The 22,780-nt window shown below is 42.2% G+C and overlaps 1 protein-coding gene across 2 annotated transcripts in view; it reads right to left on the bottom strand.

The window, feature by feature from the left end:
- The window catches only part of SFMBT2 (Scm like with four mbt domains 2), a 124,842-nt gene that overhangs the window by 68,312 nt on the left and 33,750 nt on the right, over positions 1-22,780 (bottom strand). The window contains exon 5 of one of the 2 annotated variants that reach the window (XM_042793019.1): positions 2,341-2,429. In XM_042793019.1, coding sequence (XP_042648953.1) covers positions 2,341-2,429 — 89 coding nt within the window. Of the gene's footprint in view, positions 1-2,340; positions 2,430-22,780 lie in introns of those variants that run through there. The other variant, XM_042793020.1, reaches the window with a different exon arrangement.

Raw genomic sequence — 22,780 nt, 5'->3', positions numbered from 1 at the left:
GTGTTTTTGTTTTGTGACTGTGAGCATCTCTGTGTTGTCAAGCTTTTCACCACTAACATAACGGTTAGATTTCTTCTTTTTTATTAAATGCAAGTTCCAATTCTTATGCAATTTCTCGATTCCAGGGCTTTAAGAGCAGCACTAAAAACCACTCCACGAGCTGGGAGCATTGGTCCCCAAAGAAGATGCAAATATATGAAAAATATATTAAAAACAATGACTTCTTTGTCTGTCCCACTTCTACTTAATTAAACAATATAAACCTTTCACAGTATTTTTTAAAATATTAATTCTGTAAATCAGAGTCAGCCCAAGATAGTTCTTTCTAGGGGTGGTTAGAAAAAAAGAGAAGAGAAAGCCTCATTTTTCAGAAAAGTTTCCTTTCCTATTGAATTTTGAAAACAATAAAAATTTTGAAATGCAACCAATTTTTACTACATCTCCCTTAATCCAAAAATGCAGGCAACAGAATGAGAATCTGGTAAAAAATATAATTAAAATTAATTAAAACCTCATCACATGTACAGTTTTAACCTGCTCTATGATTAATAGATATTTCTTAGAACAATATATTCACCACTGTAAGCCACTCCTTTATAGTATAAGTTACAAGCACCTGTATAATCTCTTCAAATATTGTTTCAAGGCAAAATGCAGTGTCAAAATTTAATAATATAATAGAAATCCACTTCAATGGTTTTTTTCCTCTCATACAACTGCTTCATCGCAACAAAGCATTCTTTAATATGAAATGATGGTGTAATGATTTAACTTATTATAATAAATCCCTGGCTGTATAAAACTGAATATTGCTTCTCTGATTTGTGTGCTAAATTTTAAGCCAATGGGCTGTCACTTACCCCTGAGAACTGAATGGCTAAGATTAATAATTGGCTTGCATGAAATATTAACATTTACCATAACGCAAGAACTCTTTATATGCATAGCTAGAATGTTAAAAAAAAAAAAAAAAAAAAAAAAGTATCACTACATATTGATTTAACAGTATAACAACAATCTGCAGCACTCACGAACAGCAAATCTGTCGACAGGGGGTTACATACATTACACGACACAGACAGCACTAAGCACATACATTGCATAAAACACCAAAAAAGGGTCAGAAACTGTTTCAAGCCAATGCAGTGTTTTCTCTCTCTACATTTCTGCCTCAGGCTGCCTCATTTCTCTGCCTGCAGAAAGGGAATGGAGAGGTTTGCGATGGCACTGGCATACACCAGAGATGGGTGTTAGACACCACCAGCTTTTTCAATATGCCACCTGGGAGTGGTCCAGGAACGGGGATGCAGCAGACCGAGGGACATGCATTATTTTGGGTGTGCAAGGGCTGTTTGGCTAACAAATTGGGGTGAAAAAAATCCCTGATGGTATGCAATAAATTCTCCCTGCCAGGCAGCTCGTGCTGCATGGGCACGTGGAAAAAAGGATGCAGCTGTGGCTGGCGGGAGTGACCAGGCACAAAATGATCAAAAATGGTGCCTGGGAGCACACTTGCTTCCAAAAATGCAACATGAACGCTTACACAAAGGCAAACCACCTGTACTCCCTAAACAGAGGGGCAGAGAGAATTACTCCTGTGGGACGTGCTGTCTCCTCTCCCAAAGCCCCCACAGCATCACCACGAGAGCAGGGCAGGTCCCGATGGAGAAGATGCCCTCCTCTCAAAGTTTCAGGGTGAATCTGGGGGATTTTCATCCAAGATCTCAAGGCAAGCTGAGGCTGCCCCAGCTGCAAGTCGCCCTGTGGAGATGCTGCACAGACTGGGCTCTTGGCCATATGGGTGCAGCTGAAAAAAACAGACCATTCTTCTCTGCACGACTGAGGCCACCTCACCCAACCTCCCCACTAAATCTGACTGCTGTGTTTAAGTGGAGGGAACATCCTTGGGGGAGCTATTTCCATAGACACATAAACTTGACAGTGCTCCCCATCAACTTACTAAGCCCTCTCTCTATCCTGTATCCTGCCTTGAAAGCTCAGGTCACCAGTTTGGTGGATCTAATGGGGCACTGACGGGCTGTGTCCTTCTCCCTACGGACTCCCTTCATGCTCTCCATCACCACCCAGCCTCTTCTGAGTACCCAACTTTCTCTTTTAAGCACCACCCTCCAGCTTAAAAGCAAAACAAACTATCCAGCGCTGGGTCAGAGGCAGAGCCAAGGCAACGTTGCCACCGACTTTTGGCCAGTGCTGGATCAGACCCTGCTGCCAGCACACAGATGCTGCAAGCACACGGCCCTACACGTCAGAAGCGCAAACACCGCTGCAGCATGCACACCGCGACACCGTATCAGATAGAAACTGCAATCTAATACATACGCCTTCCAGTAAATTTGCAGGTGCAGTCCGGGCGCCGGTCAAATCGTGTATGAGAAACTCTGTCCAGTCCATGTATTTCTCTTTGATTGCTGGGGAGGGGGAGGAAAGAAAAAAAAACGCTTAGCACAGCAGACTGCAATGGACTCGCCACGTGTATTTTAGAAACATCTCCTTGGGGTTTAGCAACTCGAAACTTTTGGATACAGCTGCAATCCAGGACCAGGAGAAAAACTTGGTTTTGTTGTCCAGTTCCTTGTGCAACCCGTGCAGAGTTACATCCCAAAATAAGGGAGTATGTTGCCCCACTGTAGTCACTGACAGTGATTTATAGCAGCGTGGCTTATCATCTCCATCTGTCCCATTCACAATTGGCCACTGCTTGTGTAACCGCCCGTTTCCTGCTTACCATACAGGCTCAGATATGATTTATAAAGTCTCTTTGTACATTCACTGATGACCTCTGAGGAAAAAAAAAGCTGTACAAACTTTCAGTTCCTTGGCAGGACAACAGAAACTCCAGGTGCCTTCCCCAACAAAGCAGAAAATCAGCCCTGAGAACATCTTATGTCAGCTGCTGTGTCAATACACTTGCAAGAAGACTTAAAGAATCTAACAGGAACTTCTATTTAAATTTTAAAAATATTTGAGCATTTTCTGAGATAAACACTGCAAGCCTGTGTTACTTTAGGATTAGTATCCACACAGTTTCATAAGGTTTGAAATTAAATTTATAAATGTTGCCTCAGGGATTCAAATTCTTGTTCAATTATTGTTGAAATCAGTAGAAGTTGGGCACCAAAAGGCAATTCAGCAAATCTCACCCTCAGAGATACAGACGCATCTTCAAATGCATTGTGCATTTGCAATTGGAAACCCCAAAAAACAGACTTTAATTCCACCTGCCTGTACATGAGAATTCAATTACATCAGAAATATTCTTCTCTCCAAAAAATCTTACTTATGTGTGAGAAAACCAACAGTGATATAGCTATCTTGCTAACATAGCAACACCTATAGAAGGGAAAAATCACCAGCATTTGAAAATTAAAATGTTTCCTCTGAACAAACAACTGGATATATGGTTTAAAGACCATGACCCCACAGGGGAGCCATGGAAGGGCTGTAGTTAAACAGTGTAGGTCCAGAATAATTAAATAATGGCAGCCCTCATGGATTGCTCAAAGGAAGCAGAGTCCTTTGCTCCACACTTGAGGGAAATACATTAGTCAACCAAGAGCAATCCAGTCCGAAGCACTTTGTGCTTTCACACGCAATCAGGGCGGGGTTTCTAAATGTTTTAAAAGCTCCGTGACCGTGATTTCTCAGTCTTTCCCAGAGATGGCTGTCAGCTACTGCACTGCCCCAACAATGCAGAACCTGAGGTTTTGAACCTCTGAGAAGGTGCAATCTCAGTGGTTAGAGCAGGAGGACTTCAGACCGCAAATGCAAACAGCATCGTGGGCACAGATTTTGCCACTGTTACCTCCAGTCAAGGAGACCAAACCTGAACCTTCTCAAAATGAATCCTCAAGCTATCTGCTACCGAATATTGAATTAAAGGAATGGAAAGCAGGAGCACTGTATTTGCCCAAGGACAGTTACATGACATTGCCACAAACTTGGAACAACATGCTCATGGCTGAGCTTCCATCCAGCATGGGTGCTTGGCACACTTGGACTCTGCCCCATACTCAATTTATATCCCAAATACCTTATGCAATCCATACAGTTAGCCACAAACAAAGACAGAAGCCATGCTCATCAGACTTTACATCAGATCTCATTTCTGAGTTGTGCTCCTACCCCAAAAGCCTGTTCGCCCAACGACACTTGAACTATACATTCAGTTCATAGATCTAAATGACTTTAAAAGTGCATTTAAATGTATTTAGAATTAGCAAACCTTGAAGTGCTGGACTTCAGCCTCTATAAAATAATACTTGAACTTGCCTGGAACCATTCTAAGTCTTTTGCTGTACTGATTTTGCATGGTTTTCAGGAGATTTATGACCTCTGCATTATTTAAGATGAAGGAACAGCCTGAGAAGAAATGGTTTATACATGGCACTTTCTCTCTCCACATTCCTGTTGCGTATACCTCATCAGTTTCTGTCCACCTACATTAGCATAAAGAAAACAAGCTTAATTTTGGCATCAGTGAGGAGATAGTAATTGCCGTAATGAATGAGACTAGAGTCCCTCTAGTTCAGACTTCTGCCTCTCAATGCAAATAGCACTGGGTGTATCAGAGAAAGGTGCAAGTTGAACTTCATTTTGGCTCATACCCACAAAGTTGTCAGCCAAATTTTGCATGCCAGAGCTTCATTACTAAGGAATGACAAATGTGATAAAAAGAACACAGTTCGAACTTTCAAAGCTGGCAGGAGGAGGGGGGGATACAGGATTTTCAAAGTTGACAACAGATTTCAGAGGCCTTCATTTCCAGATGCCTTAACAGTGCCTGATTCACAGATCTTGCTGTCTGTCAGTCAGTCCCCCTTCTAATGCCTCTCAAAGAAAATCCCTTGTCCTCTTTTAAAGACTCACAGCTTTTTGACACCTAAATAAGATGGTGCCCCTCTCCACATTCAAATCTGGGTTCCAGGTTTCCAAAGTCCAAAAGTGCCAAGGTGACCTTTGTTTTCACACTAAACAGACTCAGCTGAAAAAACAAGCTACTCCCAGTTTCTGAGTGGTTTCAGAGCCATCTCCCCAAACAAATATAGTATCTGGTGGTTTTATTTTATGCTTCTTTTGCGGTGTAGATAAAGGGACTCTGGAAACCTCTGGGACAGAACAGATTGCACTGGAAGTTTTAGAAACAGGGATTTTCACTTTTTTAATGTGCCTGTAGAGCACAATTGGGCTTCTCAGTACTACAGTTCAAGTCATTTCAATGCAAATATTAATTTTTAGTAGTAATGAAGTCAATCTGAATCATCACAATACCTGCAAAAGCCTTCAAGGACCGAACAAAATGTTAAACAAGAATATTCAAACAATGGGAAATCTGCTGGGTAAATGAGAATAGCTGACAGCGTGACGCATGGGTACCCAACCTAAGCATCCATCTCAGGAAGTGCTGGTGCTTCTCTGGTGTATCAGACCCAACACCTGTGAATCGAAGCACTGATTTTCAATCAGCAATTCTCATTTTCACTTGTTAGCTACAGGAAAAGACCCAACTGAACTTACCCTACAGCAGGCAGGCTGGAAGAACCCTGTTTTTAGAGCCCATCTGCTGGTTGGCCAACCAGTGAGATGGGAAGGTGGACAGGACAAAGGATCCTGTCACACATGGACCTAAGCTCCACTAATACTGCTACTCTCAAAACTATTTTTCCCTCCTTAAATAACTTCTGTGAGTTGGTAGTGGTCCATGAGGCTCAGATATCCATATTTTCTCTACCTTTCAATATATCCATCTTCACAGAAGACCTCTGTGAACTTCTGCCATGCAGAACCTGTCGAGCTGAATGCACCTCCAGGATCTCAGATAACATCTGTGGTGCCATGGGAGACAGGGGAAACACACACACAAGAAATAAAGCAAAAGAAATCTCATCAATCCTTTCAAAGAGAATCATTTCGTGCAGGAAGGTAGGGATGTGTACAAAAGACAAAAGCCACAGAGGACAATATATGTCCTTCCAACCATCAAATGGAAATACTCTGATGAGCCCCCTCCAACCACAAAGTGTGATGGGCACAAACAGCGATGTAGAAGTGCTTGCATAATTCATGCCACCTGAGTTCTTACTGAGATGCACAGACTCAAAAGGTGGCAAGATATCATAGTAAAAAAGCCCCTGGTACTCCTGACTGGATGGCATAGGGGGAAACATCCCTTGTTCTTCACAATCCAGGAGGCTGACAAAACTGGGGGGAAGACTTTCACCTATGCAAAAAATCCTCTCCAAGCAAGGGTAAGTACTGAAAGCCACCAGTCCCTTTGCACACCCACCCTTTCCTCACCGGGCACAGTGTGACAGAAGCACCTGACCCCCCCTTAACCAAACTCGCAGCAGTATGGTACAGGATCTAAAGGAGGTAAAAGCCAAAAGCTGTAGCTTGGCCAAGAACTCCTCACAAAAACCCACAAAGGAGCAGAGTGACCCAGTGAGCACCGATGCATATAAGCTTGGATCACCGATCATGCGATAATACATGAAAACCGTGTGGTTTTCCCAAGACTCATTTATAAAGGAACAAAGAAAGCTGTGGGTACAAGGAGTGTCCTGCATACCTCTCCCATTGTATACAATTTGACTACAAGCCAACCACTTTATGCGATAAATATGACAGCCTAAGTGAGCCTGATTTGAGCTCTCCCTGCTAGGCAGTGTGGCTGCACGGTGGTGATTTCCCCTTGAGCTGGGACACCTCTCAGGGTTGCTCCTCGAGGCAGATGGACCTTTTACCAATGACAGATCATTGGAAGAGCCCAACTGGAGTTCTCCCTGGACAACTGGACTGCACACCAAGCAACTCTCCCCTTGAGCAGGGATGCCTCTCAAGGTCTGAGATTCCTTACCTGAGACTAAGAGATTCTTCCTTACTCAAGGCAGAGAGACCCCTTATTCACAACAGATCCTCAGTAAGTGACTGATAGCATGCTGAATTAATACTAATGAAATCCACGTGTCTAATCCCATTAGTCATAAACCACTGACCAAGTCTGAGACTAAGTCTAGATCCAGCCACACCTAGACTCCTCTCTGTGAAGGAGTTTAGAAAGTAAGGGGGTCCATTCTGAACCTCGTGACTCAAGGAGAGATTTTCCTTCCCATCTGTATCTCTTGCATAATACATAAACTGTTGACCAAGGCTGAGACTAAAATTGGATTTAGCCTCACCTAAATTCCATCAGAAGTTTAGAAAGCAAGGGGGTCTACTCTGAACCTTGTGACTCAACAGGAGGGTCTCCCTTACCTTTTTGCATCTCAGGTTTCTGTGTAAATCACTCTAAATCAATTCTAACTCAATTGTCCTTTGTATGTTTCTTCCACGTAGTAAGTAAAAGAGTGAACCTTGCCATCGAACTTTGTTAAGTCGCACTTCTACAAATCTGCATTAAAATTACTTTTGCTGATACCTTTGACAATCTAAATCACTCATCCATGATAAACAGCTCATCTGTGAAGATGGCACCATGGAAAAGGACTGTCACCCACACCACAACGGGGGTCCAAATAGGCCCAACGACAAGAAAGCATTTGAGATATTCTAGTTACATTGAGGCTATTTTTGAAGTTATATCCTAATCAGTGATGGCTTGCTTGACCCGGACAGCAGCAACATAATTACAATGATTGGTCCTCTATAGCACGAAGCTTTGATGCTCTACGAGGACACAGCTTGGCCAAGAGTCCCACTATCACTATGAGTAACAGACCCATCTTAGTGCCAGTCCTGCTGTCCTGCACAGTGTCTGCTGTGCGGAGAAGTGATTGATATGAGATTGTGCAATGGTCTGAGACCCCGAGGAGCAACTGCCATCAAATTTATCATAGTGAGTAGAAATGATTCAAGAGAAGTAGAGACTCGGGTAGCAGGGAAAAAAAAAAAGACTTAGTTTAGTGATCCCACTGATGCAAAGGCCACAGTGTGAGCTGAACTGAATGATTAAACACTAGATAATCCAGAGAGGAGGCAAGTATTAGCATCACTCTCACCATGGAAAAAGCATCAGTCAGAGCCTGCACCAGGTTAGACACAGTACAGCCCAAAAGACAAGTCATGCATCACACGAAGCGATGCTCCCAAAACGCCAATGCTCTCCTAACTGCTTTGCTTTCCAGGTTTAGCAGGCAACACCACAGACCTGTTTGGAGCTGCAGCTTGTGCAAGCAGATGTGCCTGTTTCCTTTGGATCGGGTTCAGTTCATCTTGGAGCCGGCGTGGGTGGTTGTTTTCACACCTCTGCAGCTCCAAGGCCAAAGGCTTTAAAGCATCTTCCTGCCATAAAAGTGCCACAGAACCACCTGCCTTAGAGCCAAGCAACCCAAAACAGAGGCCAGATCTGCATGTTGCTGGGCCAAGGTGTATCCCCAACAGAGCCAACGGCTCTGCTCCAGATTTCACTCATGCAAGACTAACTGCACAGAGAGGAAAATCCATCTGGTTCTAGATCACTACAGAAAGACCTGAGAAAGACATTGCATTTCTCTCCCCAATTCCCGAGAAGCAGTTGTAGTGGTGCACCATTTCCCAGCCTCAGCACCAGGCTGGGCTGGTTGAGGCTGAGCCCAGGCTTTTTCTCTTCCTAACAGACCTCGGTGAAATTATCCACACCTGCAAAAGTAAAAACCAAGCATCCCTGCTCTGCTGTAGTCTTTGCAGCACACTGCCTCTGTGTCTCCTGCAGGAAAACGCAAAGCCCTCCTGCCTCCTTCAATGAAAAATATTAATTTCAGAGAGCAGCTTCTAGTTGGCAGATATTACAGCAGATTCTTAAATTCAAAAGAGAAAGGACCCTTCCATATTAACACTCTATTTATTTCCCCAGAAGTGATGGTACAGGTTATAAAACTCAGCTCCCCTTCCACAGGGCTGAACTCCATCAGAAAACGTATTGCACTCAATATGCCTCAAATAGTAATAATTCTTCCCACTTCTTTCTCTACATGATTCACCCTGCCCCCATCCTCTCTGACTCCCATTCCTGTCTCCCCGCCATTTTCTCACTTTTACTCATTTGTCTCATTTTCTGAAGCAAATGACTATGGGATGTGGTTGGACCTGACTGCTCCAAACCTGGGCACGGCAGCAGCAGCTGAGGACCAGGGGCTGCTGCAAACCCTGGTTGATGTGCAAAGTACCACGAGCATGGCTCCCCGTGCACCAGGTTTTCACCATCAGCTGCTCAAAAGCAGCTCTTTCCCCTTGCCCTGTGCGTGCTGACTGTGAAAGCCATGCAAACAGCAGTCAAAAAAAGCCAGAGCCCTGCGATCCTGCATCACCACATCCCCTGTAATTCTGCTAACCACACGCTGGAGAGCAGCTTCATCCCCAGTGCACAACCACCTGGCCCTGCGATCCCGTAAATCTCTGTGCCCTGCCTCAGCCACAACATATAATGGGTTCAGATTTATCTGCCTCTCCAGAGAAATAAGAGATTAAAAGAACATTTACAGTCCCATGAAAGCACTGAGTCATAGGCGCTCCATTCAATGAATATGAGATACTATTATCACATTACCAGCTCTTGGGACTTTATCTAGTCTCCTAGTCATAGCTGCTTTTCTTAAAGCAGCTTCTGTCAGGGTCATGGGTTTATGTGAAAATCCTAATTTTCAGGTTTTGTTTTTTTGGTTTTTGGTTGGTGGTTTTCCTTTTTTTTTTTTTTTTTTTTTTTTTTTTGCAAGAATAGAACACTGCAAAGCACAGGAAAAAACCTTGAAATCTGAAGGAATTAGAAGACAATGGAAATAACATGCACTACTTATTTTGCCTTTTTAAGATTTTTTTTTTTTTTCCCCCAAAACCACTCACTTGATTGACAAGAGCAAGAGTCAGGAATCTGAACTGCTGCATTCAGTAAAATAAATTAATAGTAGCACAAACACTTTATTGGCTTACAGCCCCTAAATTAGCTACTCCTCAGAAACCCATTTACGTACCCCGTGGATACGCTTGCCCTTCCCAGCCACAAGGAAAGGCATAAGAAGACCAGCCACCAGGGACCACAGAGCAAGTAGTGTGCCATTACTTCAAAATAATGCATGATAATACAGAATAATACATAATGCATGATTGAATACCTATTCCCATCTATCTACCTACCGCTTGAGCACATCAAGCACAAGCTTGCAGGCATGAGGACAACCTTATGCTGGCCTGTCTGAGAAGATCTGAGCTGCTGCCACCAGTAACAGGTCCAAAGACAAGTAACAGTATCAAATTATGCTCATTTTTGTCCATACTTAAAAAGAAAAAATGCTTTTCATGTTGGTTTGTTTTTTTTTTTTTTAATAATCCAGGATCACCAGCAACCTGTCGACACCTCTACCAGAGAATCCCCACTGGACCCCATCAACCTCTAAACAACAGAGTTTCGGTTTTCTAGTATGTGAAGAACAGCATCTTAAACAGCTTTATAAAATGGTTTAAAATCTTTGGGATAAATCTGCTAAGTGACAACACTCTCATTGTGGCAACTGTTCTTATTATTAAAAATTTAACTCCTTCCTAGGGCTGGAATGAAAAAGAACAGCTACAAGGAATTATAGCTGGACAGGACCTGGGCAATTCTTGTCACTCCATTATGAAATAAACTAAAACATTAGGATCTTATAAAAGAATAAATTTTTTAAACAAGTAATTCAGGTTGTTCAAAAGTTTATATATAGATATTTTATAGATATATATTATATATATATAGATATATAGATAGATATTTTATATCTACATACATGATATACACTTTTTGAAAAAGTAAATAGCATATTGCAAAAATATAGAAACCTTGTAATATTGATATTTTCTTTTAATTTTAAAGTTGGCATACATCTGATGTAATATTTATATGTTATAAAAGTCTTAACATATAAATGTTGTAACTATGTTATAAAGGCCTAAATGATGGAGTCAAAATGAGATGTCTTTATATCAAAAGAACATAGAATGCTAAAACAATTTGTTTAGACTTCACCCATCAAAACAATTTGTCAAAACTGACATGTTCTCACAAAATATTTCCATTTTGATAAAACAGCATTTTGACAGAAAATGGTTGAATCCAAACATTTTCATTTGGCTTGCTGAACTATATACATCCTTGTGAACCAGACTGGATGTGAAAATAGGATGGGGGGGTGAGTGCTGTCCCCGCTCCAGGATCCCCCCGTGCCCCTAAGCAAAGGGCTCAGCCTGTGCCCCTGTGCTGCTTTTGAACCCTCCCCAAAGTCCTTCAGGGCAGGGAACATCCTTTGTGGCACACCCTCCAAAGCTAGGTCTCCCATTAGGGACTTCCAAAATAAATAAAAATAAAATAAAAAAAAAAAAAGCATTAAAAATAGCTATTTAAGTGCTTTAATGGCATTTTCTATAAAAGTGACTGTTCGTTTTGAATTCTTCTGTGGAATCTAAATCCCTGGAAAAGGCTAAATGGACATTTGCAAATCACTTTCTTACTTAAAAACTTCAAACATTCTTCTGTTCTCACACCAGCAGAGCTCTGCGGTTTGAATAGGATCTCAAAATAATGAAAATGCTGTCCAAAAAAAAAGAAAAAAAAAAAATGTGCATCAAAAGCTGTTGATCTGATTTCCTAATGATGCAGCCAGTTCAAGAGATACCAGCTTCAGAGCTCAGGCATCACCTTCTATACACCTGTCTTAAATACAGGAAGCCTTCAAAGAAAATATTATATATAAGGAATTTTTATGGAAATCAGAAGTTATAAGCAACTGCTCATCAAAGAACACATATGCTCAGAATACACTCCTGGAGTCACCAGTACATTGTGGTTCTGCTCATATGAATTTGCAACAGGCTAGTGAACAGATGTTAGGAGGAAGTGTGCTATCTGTAGGAGAATCGGAAGCTCTTGTACACTGTTAGAAGACACTGATTTAAGCTATCAATTGATCTACTAGCTCTTATAATTGTTAATTATCTAATAATTTTTAATAAATAAAACTGAATATGTGTAAACTTCAAACTGTTATTTCTTTAGCCTACATGAGCTACTTCATATACTAAGATTATTCTGCACTTTTTTAATTGTCTTCAAAATACTTGGTGCACTCCGGTTTTTCAGGCTACCCAAAACACCCTGATCCCATCTCTAAGAGAAGACTCCCCATCCCATGCTGCACTTTCTATGGTCTTGACCCAAGAAAGGGCCAGTGCACAGACTTTAATCCTTGCACACCCTATTCTGCATGCAGGAGCACTCCTTGATTAGAAAAAGTAAAGAGGAGAAAAAAAACAAAGGCATGAACATATGCTCTAGGTTCTCACCTGTGGAATTCCCTTATAGCTTTTTCTATGCAATTACACTGAATTTCAGTATAATGAGACTGTTACCCTTCCTGCTGCCATTCAAGGTTTCCAGCAACGATCCACTTATATTCTCTCCGTCAAAACATGCAAGTTCATGCGCAAAAAACTGTCTCCCTATCCACGGGAGACTTTACTTCCTAACATCCTTTGAGTCCTTCAGACACGCACGCTATTCCCCTCTGGTTTCTCCAGCCCTTAATTAACTGTTATCTTTTTAACAATAAAAGAGCAGCAGGCGGTTTGGGAGCTGCTTTTCGTTTCTGGAAGCCTGCTCTGGCCTGTGCTGTGTCTCCAATCCAGCTGTGGGAACTGCAGGTGGAAGAAGGAAAGGATGTGGATGTGGGATGCTGTGGTAGAAAGGCATCGGGGTGTGCAGACAGGGTGAGCGGTTGCTATTACAATGAAGTTATTTTTTTGAATGATCCAAGGTCTTGCAGCAGTCCCCCTCCATTAACTCAGTGCAGCTCGGGAAGCCTAGCAAAACACTTTGCCTAGCAAGAAATAACCGGCAGGAGAGTCACCACCAGCAACTGCTGAGGCACTTCCATGCAGCAGGTTCAGTTGTCTTCACCCCAAACACATTATGGAAACAGAGACACTCCTCCCCAGAGCCTGCTGCTATGGCTTTCTTCTTACAAGTTAAGCTGCCCAAGATCAGAAGAGAAATTTGCCTAATAAATCCCAACAGCATAGTGACCCATGTGCCATTAACCCGTATCAGCCTGACTTGACTGACTGAGTAGAACAGCCTCAGGTACCCATCCTGCGTGCAAGATGCAGTAAATGATCTACTCATAAGTACTGTGATTAATTACTTCCCTTCAGTTAAAGTCAATACTCTACTTGCACTGGATTATTTAAAATTAAAAAAAAAGGATAAAAACAAGAGGTGTGTTGATAATGGGAAGTGGTTCTGCTCTATCTTGGTGGCATTATCTATCAATTGCAATCAGATTATGCAGATAAAGAACAGCAGTGAATTTATCAGCTCTATTTGCACTTGTCATGTCCCTTCACTCCAAGAAGACTTTGTGCAAGAGCAAGCGGCACCACGCAGCCACGGACCACCGAGACACAGCACTGCTCTCTCTCAGGAATATGGGAACAGGGGAGGAGACTGTGAGACACAGGTGGGAGATGGAAAGAGGCAAAGGGAACTCATCTTTTCCCACCCTCATCCCTGCAGGGGTGCAACCAGTTTCCTCACCTGGTCCCTCAGTGTAACAAAAAGTCACCTGCAGCCCTCCAGCCTCAACAGGGTGGTATTCAACGATGAAGCATTCAACTTTTTAAGAGCACTTACCATGCATAACCCTATTTATTTTTTAAAGTCTTTTTACATTAATTTAACCTGGAACACAATCCTGACACCTTGTCATCCAGACAAGGTACCAAACAACAGAACCACCCCCATTACACCACCATGAACTGGGAAGAGCATCTGCCTGGCAACTTACTCGGGAAAGAAAAAGATCCTCCAGACACAAACTTTTTTACCTAGGTCATTTATCTGTTCTCTTGTATCTGCAGGGATGAATGAAGGCCAATTATTCTGATTTTGCTACAGCATCCAACGTGGTGAAAAGGAGTCCATTTTATTCTTGGTTACCTATGTGATAAATTAAGAGGAAATCTAATGCATAACTACAAAGGTCACTGTGTTTCAGTCAGAGCAAGTGGCTTCTATTTCTCAAAAATTTTTTACCTTCACCCTTACCTAAACAGAGATTGTACACTCATTACGCATGGCAATAACATTGCTCTCTGCCCAATTCAGTTCTAGGTACAAGGAAACTAAATTTAATTGTTATCAGCAACAGCATTAGAAATTAAGCAGGAATGGCTGACTTAAATGGTCTCGGATGTGTACACACACAGATACGAGATCCTGGAAGGTATTTCTGAAAGACAGGCAATGCCCAGCATTTGAAAGCTCTGAACAAACCATATAACCATAGGGGTTCCTCTATCATTAGTATCAATGTCCATTAGGGTGACAGCTCACTGTGAAAATGAGCATCCAAACTCCATGGTTCTCGCCACTTAACCCCAAGCCTTCACATACGTTCCTTGATTATTTTTTCCTCCAGTTGCATTAAGCGCCACGCTCACAGTGAAGAAGAGATGTATCATGTGCAATGAGAGCTCAAAATCCCAATCTTCAGACCCAGGAGTCTTAATGAACACCTTGTCAAATCAGCAGTTCAGGAGCATTCAGGGAGGAGGGGGGCGGAATTTGGTATTTTGATTGTAATTTCTAAATCAATTTTTATCCCATAGAGATTTAAAAAAAAAAAAAAAAAAATTGTAAGAGCTCTGTTTTCAAGGCAAAATCATCATCTTAACCAAATTGCTCCAAAGCAGCCCAGGTCACAGACCTGAGTGTGACTGCAGGCAATGGGTTATGTGTGTGTCTATATGAAATGCAGGTACGTACACCAGATTTCCTGCACAAAACTGCACTTGGCAGGCAGTTGCTCAGCTATTTGCTTCCAAGCTGTAGCCCCTCTGGCTGAAAACCAAGAAGGCATTTAGTCATCTTTCCAGGAGCAGATTTGCTGTTGCAGGTAGACAGAGATGCACAGACACTTTGTAAAATCCTGATTTAAAAGTTTTGAAAGCCGTCGGGGAGGATGTATGCGTGTTGCTTGCCCATCATCACCCTGGTAAAGCCTACCTATAGCACTTCATATGCTCCCTCTGTACTAGTTCCAAAAGAGAAATGTAGAAAGAGGAAAAAGGTATTTCTACAAAGCAAAATGCAGTAATTCCTGGATAAATCCCCATCCAAGTTAGCATTCATAACCACAGCCAGAACTATTGTAATATAGCCATCAGCTCAGTTCATACCCTGAATTATTATCTCTCACCACTATTGGGCACACATTGGACCATGCCAATAGTTGTTATAAATTAGTATGGGGGTCTTTCACATAATACTGAATTGCACCAGATCTCTCTGGTGCTAGAAAGTAGAGCTAGTGGAGGAAAGGAGGAGTGGAGGTTACCTGATCCTGATCCAAATGCTCTCCCCTTGGTTCGCCTTTGCAAACGGACACGAGAGGCACTTTTATGTCCTATCTCTTTGGGACCTCAGAGGCCAGCCCCGAACGGATTCTGCAGCATAACAACATCTAAAAGTTATGGGCCATTCTGTAAGGGGATGTCACTGTAGTATAAATATTGTGCTCAAGGCTCTGACCTCATGCCCCCAAACTCTATCCAATTATCTCACATACTAAGTGCCTTTTCTCACTTCTAAATCTGGCGGTCGCTTTCTGAAGGCTATTCTTTGGAGACAGCTCTGTAAAATGCAACAAGTTTACAGCAGCACAATGTTCTTACATAAAGCATAAACCAGTTCACTGCACAATTACCTTTTTTTCCCTGGTAATGCCAACAGTCTACAGCAAATACTCACTATGAACAAAAGCACCAAAACAAACAAAACATACAGAGGGACCTGATGTTCAAGAAACACATTCTGGGTTTGTTTTTTTCATTCCCAATCCTCTACTGAAAGATGAGGATTAATGGAGACGATGGTTGCAGTTTATTATATGCATTGTATTGTTTAATACACTACAGAAGAATAATTAAGACAACTTTCTTAGCTCTGGTGGGAAACACCAATTAAAAAATTAAAGGGTGCAAGCTCTGGTTAATAGTTAAAGCACTAGACTATGAAGAGGAACTACTAATTTTCTAGTAACAAATCTACCAGATAGGCATGAGAGCCAGAGAATACCCAAAAGCACATATTTGACTTTGAGTTTTTCTGCCTTTAAACAGACAATACAAGACTAGATTCACCTTAGGCTACACAACCTATCTAAAATTTAAGTGTCTAGTCTCACATTATCTGAGACTATTAAATATAATAGCTACAGGCAGGTGAAACATGTCCCTGGCTGGATGACCACAGACTGGTAGTCTCCAATCGTGTCTTCTTTTGAAGACACAAGCAGTAATTGGCAAGAAAAAGCAAGCCATTTTTAGTTTCAGCCTGGATCACCAATAAAAAGGCAAAAGATGCATCTCAGAGGCAAGAAGCATAAGGGTATCTTGTGGCAGGACTCAGGCAGGAGCCTGGTGACACGGTGCTCAAGTCAGTGAGGAGCAGGGCTGTGAGGTATGAACAGCAAAGCAGGACGGGCTAGGTATAATTTGCCTATGGTCCTCCCTAAATCTCACTGCTCATGCCCAGAGCATGAGACAATACCAGAAATCTAACCATCCCCATGATGCAAGAGTGAGCCAGCCCACTCCCAAATTACCATGGAAATAGCCAACAAGCCTCGTTCACCATGACTTCACCTTCTGACACCCCATGAAACAGAAACATATGTTTAAAAAACCCAAACAAACTCATTTTGCACTTTGCAGTGCATTCTGCAATTAATCAGAAACGTATTACCAGCTTCTAATGATCAAATTCCATTTAATCACCTCGGAGCCTCTCGGCTGTGTGACATAATCACCACAAACTAGAACCTAGAGGGCCTGATGAATGTTCATCATGCATCCTTCCCAAAATTAATGGTACAGCCTAAACACAGCCAGGCCCCATGAGGTGCTTAACATCCTATGATTATGAATGTAAATTCATAATCATCTTTGCAACACCATCAAAGAAATATTCCATTAAGGCTCATTTTGCACTTGCTAAACATGTGTTTTCTTCATTTGAAACTAGAAAAGGGCTTGAACTATACATCTCAGGATCACAAACATACCCCAAATTTTGAAGAGTTTAGATCTACATGGAACATTATGCAAGGCATCACCTGAAATGTGATGAAGCGTGCTACAAGACTTGAAATACCAGTAGCTTTAATACAGTGCTCCAAACCTCCTTTGAATTCTGAAACTTCAGCTTCTCCATCATTCTGGGACAGGTTGACTGGAGATGATGGTGCTCTGATGAACCCAAATGCCTTCACTGCTAAAACAAAGGCTCCCAAACTTTAGTGTAGAGACATGGTTCACTCAGCTGGTTTGTGAGTTCTTAATCTTACCTTCATCACACAATGTATCCCTCCAAGGTTTTTTTGATTCTTTGCTTCTAAATAAATTCTGCAGATGTTCTACATGAAAGAGGCCTTCCAAATAGAGCCACCCGGTGATGTCCAGGCTGACAAATTCAAAGACCACAGAATGGCTCAAAGCAAAGCAAGTCCCTAAGAAAGAGGCAGCTTCAGCAGTCAAATGCTCAGGGTGTAGGTGGCCAGGGACTCCTCAGTGACCTTCCCAGGCTTGCTTAGCACAGGCAAAATACAGGATTTCCCCCTCTTTAGTCTCTATATTTACCATGGCAGAGCCTCTTCAGTAAAACTTGTCCAATATACAGCAGGATGATTTCCTGAGTTTGGCCAAACTTTCACTGGATACATCTCTAGATTAAATCCAGCACTTTAGGAAGTAGATGCATTTTTACACCATGACCTGAAAATGCTGACTTTCCCCTCATTTCTTTATCCATTCCCAACAGTGATAGTGTGGGCAACAGCTTGCTTTGCTACAAATGCAGGAGGTGGATGCTCTGCCTCACAACCCAAAATAAACCATCAATCAGGAAAGGCTTCAGCACATCCTTAAGTTTATTTGCTTGGGTTTTTTTGGTTTTGTTTTGTTTTTTGTTTTGGGTTTCTTTTTTCCTTCCTTTTGTGACCAAAATCAAACAGGAATGAGAGTACACACACGGTCGTAGAAACAAAACATTTGGGAATTCAGAGCAAAAGCTTTCCGATCTCACGCAAAGGGGCCAGAATTGACCCAGACTTTGGAATCTGGGTTAGAGGAATTGATTTTTAACTGCCATCAGGAAAATGCTTTACAGGAGCATCACTTAAACCTCTGCACTGCATAACAGCTACCTCCACGGGCTCCAGGAGCATATGGTCTGCTTCAGGAAGCAAGCCCCTTCCCTGATGACTGGGAGCCCACATTACCATGCATAATGAGGGAAAAATCAAGTGCAAGTCACAGCTGGCTCTGGATCATGCTGGCACTTGCACCTGCCACTAGTAGCTTCCCGAGTTTGCTATATGCATGCTCCTCATGAGCAAAATCTGAGGTGCCCCTAGGTGCATCTGAAGGAACACGCTGCTGAAGACATGACACTAGACATGATGGCTTGCCCTTGGCCTAAAAGACAACAGAAAATCCTCTCACATTTGCTCAGCTCTAATAGATATAATTTAATCTTCAACCTGATCAAAAAAGGCCCTCTGAAGAAACATGTACATCAACTTTGTCATGCTCTTGATCAAGCCCCTTATGCACTTCAGTCATCCCAGTTCATACAGCAATGCACAGGAAGTCACTTCATTCTCTGATATAAAGACCCAAAACTGTGCCTAACTTAGAATATGAATGATAGGGTTTTTTAAAGTGTCCACAGATGTCTCCAAAGGCAATTATTTAAGTCTATCCATTTTATGTATTATATCACCACATTAACTGCCTAGGCCTAGTCTTACAATTGAGATGACAGTTCCATTCCAAAACTCCTCTGAGGGAAATTATGGGAGACTAGGGAAGGGAAATTATATGCAATTACCAAGAATGGCTACTTAGAATCTCTCAAATTAATATTTTTTAAAGAACATTTTATAAAAACACATTCGGTTGGTTTAGTGAAGTTGACCATGTCAAAAAAGAGTGGTTTGCATCTACTGTTACACTTTCGGAGTCAATCCTCCCATTTTTCTATGGTTTCTGGGCTTTCTAGCTCCACAGCTTCAGAGCACATGTCCCAGGAAGTGGTGTGAGTGTGGAAGAATAACTCAGGATTTTCAGTGTTGAGATTTCCAGAGTCATAAGTGAGGCACACAATTCAGGAGTATTTGTTTGAATAATGACATTGTAGTCTCCTCAATGGCAACTCACTAAGTCGACAAATGAGGCTGTAAGTCTTCTGCTCAACAGTGAACAGATTCTCAGCTGTTCTGAGTTTTGTTCTGTATTCACATGGTTTGCACCAAACAGTTGGATGATGTCAAATCGTGGCTCAGCACAGAGCAACAGGGCCAGTACTTCTAGAACTTATTGTCCCCTCGAACAAGTTTTTTATTAGGAGCCTCATCAAGACCTTAATTCTAAAGTAACTTAGGTCTTTCCATCCCTTAACACTTAAGTGTCTTGGGAGGACGATTTTGCTGTTTTGTGCAATAGATGGAAGAGGTTTTTTGCAACAACCAAAGGCAGATCTTACCTGAAATGGTCTCAAAGGTACCTTCTGAAAATCCACCCCATTTTACCTGATGCTAAATAACAAAAAATCTCAGGAAATCTCTACTCACAGAAAAGCCCAATGTCTGCTCACAGCCTCTTTCTGCAATATTTCCTTGGAAATACAGCTTCTCATTCACAGTCTCTGCCTCACACTGCTATTACTTTTATTCCTGTATCTTTGTTCCTCCAGCACAACTTGTACTACATGTCATGTCCAAAGCCAACGGTTTAGTCACAGCAGCGGTGCAGTGCTATCCTGCAGACTGTGACCAGGATTGCAAGCAGCAGAAGGCAAAGCCATGGAGCCTCAACTGCTCATCTTAAACTCTCCATGCATCCTGAATGGAGTTTAAGTCCCACTGAAACTGAATTTCCTTGCAGGAGGTTGGGAGCCGCAGCAGAAATTGGTTTTTCCAACACTTTGGGCTGGATCAGTCAACAATTGCAGCTCAGCACTGCTGCAAGGGGTTTTGCTCCACCAGCCTTCGCCAAAGTTGAACCCTTTTGCTGTGCAAAGGTCTTGGACTTTGATCTATACAGACACTATCTAACACATTGCCTAATAACACTAAATATGTTAATGAAATATAGCTCTATGTGGGTTTGGACAAGCAAAGCTTCCTCGGATTCTGACAACCCCTCTTTTTTGTCACTAGCCATAACACGACAGAAACCTCATGGGGACATACTCCATCCAGGCAAGAGGCACAAATTTCAGTCCCTAAAGCTACCCACTACAAAAACTAGTGGTTGCAGATCAGTGGTTGTGAGGAAAAAAAAAAGAAAAAAGAAAAAAAAAAACAAACAAACAAACAAAACACTTTTACTTCTTTTTATGGGAAAAGAAGCCAAGAAATGCCCCATTCCATGCACCTGTGTCCAATCCCATCACCTCATGCCAAGGTGCATCAGTGCTCAACTTTGAGCAGATTCTCAGCACATTAATCAGCCCTGCCTACAGATGCCTTCCCAAAGTTAGCTCTACCCCTCTGATCATCTTTGCTTTTACCTCCCCACTGTGTCCTTATTTGCTCTTCACTTGCATGGTTCAGCTGCGAAAGAATCAGTTGGCTACAGTCCTGCTGTTCCCAATGAAAGATCAGGTCTCTGAGGATTTAAAGTATTGCAAAGACATGGAGCAGAGAGCTAATACATACCCTGATCTCCTCCTGGCCATTTGTCGCGACAGCAAACCACAAAGCAATGACACTAGCACACCCGAGCCCCAGTTTTGCCAACAGCCTGAGCTGGAGGAGCATTTCAATCTCCCTTCACAAATCTGTGCAACAAACCAGTGCAGAAGTGTGCAAGCCACGCTGCCCAGACAGGGCCAGACTCCAGAGCACTTCAGACTCCAGAGACTCCACTTTTGGCTAATTCTGGTCCTTCCAAGCAGCAGCAAACTGGGTGCTGAACGCTTCCAAAACTCAAAAGATGCCTGCTTGCTTACATTCAGAAATTACCAATATGCTCAAGTAATGTCCCTGCTGGATAATGAAAACCTCAGCTGGGGTCCCATGACACCTACAACTGTGATGGTAGAGGATGGCTGACTCCTCCAGCAGTAGGATAAGGAGAAAGTCAGACTGGGCTCTCTGCCTTGAAAACCCAGATGCACACCACAGGGGCAGGATGAAACGAATCATTTGTTGATATTCAAGCATCTTCCAAACAGGAGAACAGGTATCAGGAGAAAACAAACAGATCCAAGTACAGTGCTGTGTACAGAAATGAACTAATATCAAGCTTGACTGAAAAAGTTGATTAAATTAGTTTAATTTAAAAGCCCAAACAAACCCTGAAGGAGGTTCTTTGTTTATTGCTTTTTACCGACAGCACACGTTACTGAAGAAGCACCATGTGGGCATGAAATATTTATTCATTAAATCTTTCATAAAGCTCCGCACTATTGGTTTCACTCAGGATATATTTATAACTTGTCAAAGTCCACGAAAATCACTGCTTTTCTTTCCCCCCACCTCCATCCCCCTCCAGACTGTTTATAAAAGGATTAGGCTTTCAGTTTTCATTGCAATCAGACTGATCCTCAGCTCCACTGTTGCTTGTATACAAAGTGATGCTTCTTTAATCATAACAGGGTAGTTGCTGTTAAAACAGTTCAGCCTTCCCTGTACCACCCAAAATTGACTGTTACAGTGCTGCAAACACAAGGTGATGGTTTACAGTGTTCCTGCTATGGGAATGGCAACATCATTCATTTACAGAGGAAGGTACCATGCCCCAGTAGCAATGCATGGAAATAGCAGTCAGGACAGTCCACCCAAGAAAGGGAAAAGCAGTCAGAAAGTGCATTCATTTCAGCATCGGTACGTCTGAGTCATTTGTTACCAAACCTCACTCCACTGGTGAAACCCCTTCTTGAACCCTTCCCTGGCTGTCAGCCAACCTACAGATTAAACCCATGCTCCAAGTTGGGTTAATAACACACTAGCATAAACAGTGCTATATTACCCTCAGTGTTAGCTGTAAAACTATGTAATATTGTTTTACTAGTTTTACTGACTATATAGGTCAGTCCAGTACAGGACTGAGGATAGGTTATACTTAGAAATATAAATGAAAGTACTTTCCATCCATAAATGTGCAAAAATCCAGGATTTGCATAAGGACTTTGCAGGAACAATTACATCAGTGAAACCGCCACCTCTCTAAGAAGTTGCACTGACACCTAAACTGGGGCTGGGCCACATCTAATTCCCCTAAATAATCCTGAGCAATAAAAAAAAGCACCCCGAAACAGATGCTGAGCAGGCACTTCAGGTGCATTGCAGGGTCCCATGCAGTTTTGGTGGCCACAGTCACTGTGTGCATCCCTGCCTTGCTGGACCACAGGCTGTCTGGTCAAGCCTGTTCCTGTTTCCCTTACTCCATTTGTTTGTGAGAATAAATAAATATAAACAGAGTATAAGCAGATGTCGTTGTCCCTGGAAACTAGGCATGTTGGATATGTTTCTGCTGAAACGGCTTCTTAGTGGAAAATTAAGTTTTGATTAAAGAGTGTTCTTTTCTTGCTTTTAATAAACAGAGCATACTTCATGTGCAAGATTTGATTTTTTTTTTTTTTTTTTTTTTTTTTTTTTAACTGAAAACCTAATCCATCTTGCATGGCTTTGGTCTTTCAAATGCCTGATCCTCAGCAAGGGCTGGGTTCCCCAGGCACTTCGTGGGGCTTTGA

Source organism: Tyto alba, unplaced genomic scaffold (assembly GCF_018691265.1).
Source record: "Tyto alba isolate M040663 unplaced genomic scaffold, T.alba_DEE_v4.0 Super-Scaffold_2, whole genome shotgun sequence".
In the NCBI taxonomy this organism is placed as follows: domain Eukaryota; kingdom Metazoa; phylum Chordata; class Aves; order Strigiformes; family Tytonidae; genus Tyto; species Tyto alba.
Note: the sequence above shows the minus strand (reverse complement) of the source record. Positions and strands in the feature narration are given on the sequence as shown.